This window comes from Chrysochloris asiatica, unplaced genomic scaffold (assembly GCF_000296735.1).
Source record: "Chrysochloris asiatica unplaced genomic scaffold, ChrAsi1.0 scaffold00056, whole genome shotgun sequence".
Classification (NCBI taxonomy): domain Eukaryota; kingdom Metazoa; phylum Chordata; class Mammalia; order Afrosoricida; family Chrysochloridae; genus Chrysochloris; species Chrysochloris asiatica.
Window position 1 is genome coordinate 14,443,858 of NW_006408574.1, and position 5,274 is coordinate 14,449,131.

General features: G+C 38.0%; 1 protein-coding gene across 5 annotated transcripts in view; it reads right to left on the reverse strand.

Moving 5' to 3' along the window:
- Positions 1–5,274, reverse strand: part of LOC102812524 (receptor-type tyrosine-protein phosphatase delta-like) — a 560,069-nt gene that overhangs the window by 236,221 nt on the left and 318,574 nt on the right. For all 5 annotated transcript variants that reach the window (XM_006863766.1, XM_006863768.1, XM_006863767.1 and 2 more), the window contains one exon: positions 4,614–4,758. In XM_006863766.1, coding sequence (XP_006863828.1) covers positions 4,614–4,758 — 145 coding nt within the window. The remainder of the gene's footprint in view (positions 1–4,613; positions 4,759–5,274) is intronic.

The window sequence follows — 5,274 nt, forward strand, 5'->3', positions numbered from 1 at the left end:
AAAAAAAAATGGAAGAAAAAAAGAGTATCAGAGAAATAGAAAAAACATGTAAAAATGTACAAAAGCCAAGGAAGATGCTTTGAAATTCAAAGCATTAAAGCACAAAGAGGTATAGCATTGAAATAATAACAAAAACTGGTTGTTGATTGTTGTGTGTGTGTTTTTTAAAGGTTTGTTTTTTTATAGCAGAATAAAAAGATGCTTGATTATATAGAATGTCTTCTCTCTTTTTTTCTCATGTCAAAGGTATTCCATACAATAGATGCCAAAAACTGAATGCTGAGCATCAGTGTCTCTAAAATACGCCAGAAAAAAGGTAATAAGAAGGCGGCAATTTTGAAAAGTTCGCTCCAAAATTCAAGAAAAGGAAGTGACCACCAAAAGCCACGAGAAACATAGAAGACGTTAGTTGGAGGTACAGACAAAGAGCTGGTTTGCAAGGCCATAGTAATAAACTGTTCTTTTAAAAGGAAGCAAATGACTGTGTTTGAGATTGAAAATTAAAAACAAAAACTAAAAAAAGCCCAGGTCGTAGCAAAGACAGGTCTTTGGCAAAAATATTGAAGAAAGAGCAATGCTGGGTCAAAAATATGAGCAGAGAAAAAATGGAGACCGGCTAGCCTATGGCAAGACTGTGTGTCAGAGGGTGCAAGCTGACGTAGCAGAGGAAACATACCATCTTCATCGGTTCGAATCAACATGGATAAGCTCTCAGGGCCAGGGCCAACATCCGTGTGGGCTGTCACAGTGATCCGGTATTCAGTCCATTTTTCCAGCTGTTCCAAAAGGTATTGGGTAGTGTCCGGAGGAATTCCCAAAATCTCATGAGGTTTGTCATCTTCCCCATCCACGGCGGTATACTTGATGGAGTATTCGGTGATAATGCCATTCTGATTTTCCACGGGCGGTGGTTGCCAACTTACCAAAATGCTAGTGGAACTTGGGCTGGTGCAAGTAATGTCTTGCGGAGGAGCGGACGGCTCTTATTTTGGTAGTGAGTTAAAGGAGGATTTGAGTGAAAGGACAGGAGTGGGTGGGGGAAAAAACAAAACAAAATGATAAAACAAAAGAAAAGGCGAAAATAAATAAATGAACAAAGAAGGGCAGCAAAACAAAAACTAAGACTTTGAAACATAAAAAAAAAACTTTAGATACATTTGTGGACCTTGGCTTAGTCACATGAATAAACCAAAAACATGAATAAATGAACCAAAATAAATGTTAAATAATGAGTGGGGGGAAAAGTGAGAAAATGAAATCTCAAGATAAATGGCGCCTCAAATAAAATTACCTACCTGTGGTTTACATTCTTCTTCTAAAACAATCTCTCAGTATCTCCCTCCCACTCAACTATACTGACTACCCAACTTCATGAAAGCCGCAAAGAGGTCAAGTTTTATGATTCAACACTTGGAAGATGCTTCACACATGTTGTTCCGAGTCGCAACAGCTACGTTCTAGAATGAGGACGATTCATACAGTGTTCATTTGCAAAGAGTTCTTAACTGTGGAATGTTGCAGTCACTGCAAAGTTCCAATTTTTTAAAATAACAGCAAAACAAATCAAAACCCCAAAAATCAAACAAGGTTTCACTCTAACTTTCTGAAACCCTGCGTCGTTCTGACCGGTTCTAATGAGACATGTTAGCCTTACGTGAAATGTAGCCCGTATACAGTGAGCATGCAGAATCAACAGAGATTTAAAATGCAGAGTCCGAGGTTTACCTACCGAGGGTAACGGCAGGCTTGTGGATTCTGACTGTAACTTGTACTTACCCTACGTCAGCTTTCAGCTGTTTTATTATAACTCTTCTGGACACACCATTGCTAGTGAAAAATTAGAGCCCACCAGCAAATTTTGGTAAAAGTCAATTGCCATCATCTATCCCTTATAAAAGGTCAACAACACAGCCATTCAAAAGAATTGTTTAACACAAACAAATGAACAACAACAACAAAAACAACCATGCTGAGAATCATCTAGAAAGATAGGACATATGCGCAAATGCTGTTTCACTTTGTACAAATGCAATAGGGTTTATATATGATTTAAAAGCTGTAGTTTCTTACTGCCCATTTAAAAATAAACCAGTTACCTTCCATACAGTTAACCAAATATATTATTATTTAGGAAAAAACAAACTAGAAGGCAATAAAGAACAATGTAGCTAGCTAGCATTGTAAATTGTTTTTAAAGTTGACAATAAATGCTCATGAAGGGGAACAAACAAGTTAAATTAGATATACGGATAGATACAGAGAGAGAGAGAGAGAAAGATAGATATTTCTTTTTATAATAATCTACATGGCAGAAGAGTGATATACACTTAGTTCTTCTCATTCAAATGTTTAATTTGGGAATTCCCTTCAACTTTCTGGAATTAATACTATGGAGTAACAGGTTTAGTAACTGTTTAGAGGATTACCAGTCTTCCCTGATTTCCCTGCCTTGTGGTCATCCTTGTAGTAAATTAAAAGGAAGACCACTCTAAGCCAACAAGAAAGAAATCCCCATAGGGCAGCCTTGTCAGTTTAGAATGAGATTTGCAAAATCACTAGTATATCATTATTATGGATTCTGCTAGAGGTTCTTTTATCTCAAATTATAAGGCAATTTGATATGCATTCTCAGTGTTCATAATAAATTCAGTTGCTTATGTAACAGCAAGGACTCATTTGTAATTCTTTTAAAACACCTGATTTGGTTTTCACTGAATTGCTACTTTCAGACCCCTAATTCTGCAGGAATGCATTCAACAATGTCTGGAACTTTTACTCTGGTAAAATAAAGAGCAGATGAGTTTTAATGTGGTTAACAAAAGCCCATAAAGAGCTCTGGTAGCGTAGTGGGTACGAGTCAGGCTGCTAACCTCAAGATCAGCAGTTTGAAGCTACCAGCCATTCTGCAGGAGAAAGATGAGGCTTTCTGCTCCCGTAAAGATTTACAGCCTCAGAAACCCTGTACAGGGTCGCTATGAGTCGGACCCGACTCCACGGCACATAACAACAACAACAACAACGATTTATAACTTCAGAAACCCTACACAGGGTCACTATGAGTTGGAACCAACTCCACGGCACAGTACCACTACCACCACCATCAAAGCCTATCCTATCTGTATGTATTCATATGTATTATGTAGGATTAGTGAGGTTCATAAGCCATGAAAAAATATACTGAAGCATGTCACATTTAAATTTAATTAAATGCCTGATTTTAAGAAATGATCTTCTATAGTATCACTTCTTAGCCTGCCTGGGATTCTAAGCAGACATACGGCAATTGCATTAATTTATATGCTTCAGTTTTAAAGGAAAGTACATTTTATAGGAATAAACTATAATCATGAATAGATTAAGCAACAGAATCCTAATAATTTTCACATGAATAACTTTTTTTTTAAAGAAGTGGAACTATGAATTTTCTCATTAAAAAATCCTGAAACATTTCCAGCTTCTCTCTAAATTGATAGTATCTGACTTATGTTAAAAGAACCTCATTTCAGAAAAGGATGTAAATGTCACAGGTTTAAAGAGTCCTGTTGTAGTGCTGTACAATAAGCTAACTGCAAAGTTGGTGGTTCAAATACATCATCTGCTCTTTGGAAACCACATACAGGGTCACTATGAGTAAGAACTGACTCGACAGCACTTAACAACATCAGTTGAATGCATTCATATTTATATATAAAACTACACGTCACTAGGTTAAAAAGCATAAAGTATCCCACAACAAAATTGAAGGAAATAATGCCATAAAACTCTTCAATGCAAAGTAAATGGTTATTCAATAGACGAATTGTAAAACCTTAATAATAAAGAGCCAACACCAGCATTATAAATGACCAAAGTTTCATTCAAAAACAACCTTCCCTATAGCACTTTACACAAACCATCTGCTTTGGCTACAATGAGCCCCGGCTGTGATAAGCACAACTGGCTCTCTAGGAAAACAGTTCCAAAAAGCAACTGACCCCAGTGAAACAAAACACAATTTTGGATTGCAAATCTCCATCACAATTTTGGATTGCAATTCTGATTATTCCATTATTTCTAAGTTTGCCCCAACACAGATTTTCTGTGAATGTTCTAAATTTTCACACGGATTACTTTCAGAGCTAATAACCAATCACAAGAACTAAGTTGTTCTCTGAGTAGGAACAAACAGGCAAAATCAAGGCTGGTGGCTTGGTTTGTAAACTTACATTCGGTATCCTTTAAAAGATAAACATTTTGGCTACCTTTTTTAGTTGGTTGAGCTCCCTTCTAATTATTTTGTGGTTTTCCCAACCTGAGTTTTGCTTTACAAACTTATAATTTCTCAAAGGGGGCTGGATCTACCTCCTTTCATTTGTTTCTCTCCTGGAGGTCTTCTAGCATCTCTGAAAACCTTCTTGTTTAGAAAGCAAAAGAAGGGGGTCTATCCCTTGGATCAACTGTGAAATCAACATAGGTCATGGTTAGACTCTCAGCTCCAGCCTCGGATGCTTATGAGCCTAGAGATCAGCGATCCACGCATATTAGTAGGTTTGCTTTCAGGGGAGAGGGTGTGACAACTGGCAATGACCTCAACTGAAAGAGAGGGCAAGAAATAAACAAAGAGGTACACCTACTTGACTGCATGGTTCTAGCTGATATTTCAGCCGTAGAAGCGCCCAGGCCTTGAGGAGAGCGGGCAGCCAGACGGAAATAGTACAAGCTGTTTGGTTTCAGCCCCTGCAGCCGATAAGATGTCCCTGGTTCAATGGTAATTCGTTGCTGTGAGTAAGACATAAGAGCACTCGGTCAGCCTCATGAAGATCCATGAAAACTATGCTTTCTTTATTATCCCACTGCCTGGCATTGTAACGGCATCTGATATATCACAAACCAATCAACAAGGAGTATTAAGGACACTCTTAGGGGAATTATACCATTCAAGATATCCACATTGAAAAGTCAAGTGTTTTAAAAATAGTAAGGCAACTGGGAACCAGAAAAAAAAGTGGTATTTCTGAGAGGTTGACATGGTAATTCAAAGGATTGAGATTAGAGGGAAAATTCCCCAAGGCACGGGTGTTGCTGCCTGAGTCCTCAATAGAAGTTGTCACCTGCCTAAGTTCAGGGAGTGTGCCCAGCATGTGGAACTTCAATGGCTGAGTAAATGGCTAGTTCATCTCCTATGACTCTCTGCAGTTTAAACTGAGATACAATACAGACCCTGATGAGCAAGAGGAGCTACTATCGTAAACCCCACAAAAGATGCAACTTGTCAATGTTGTTGTTGTTGTTAGG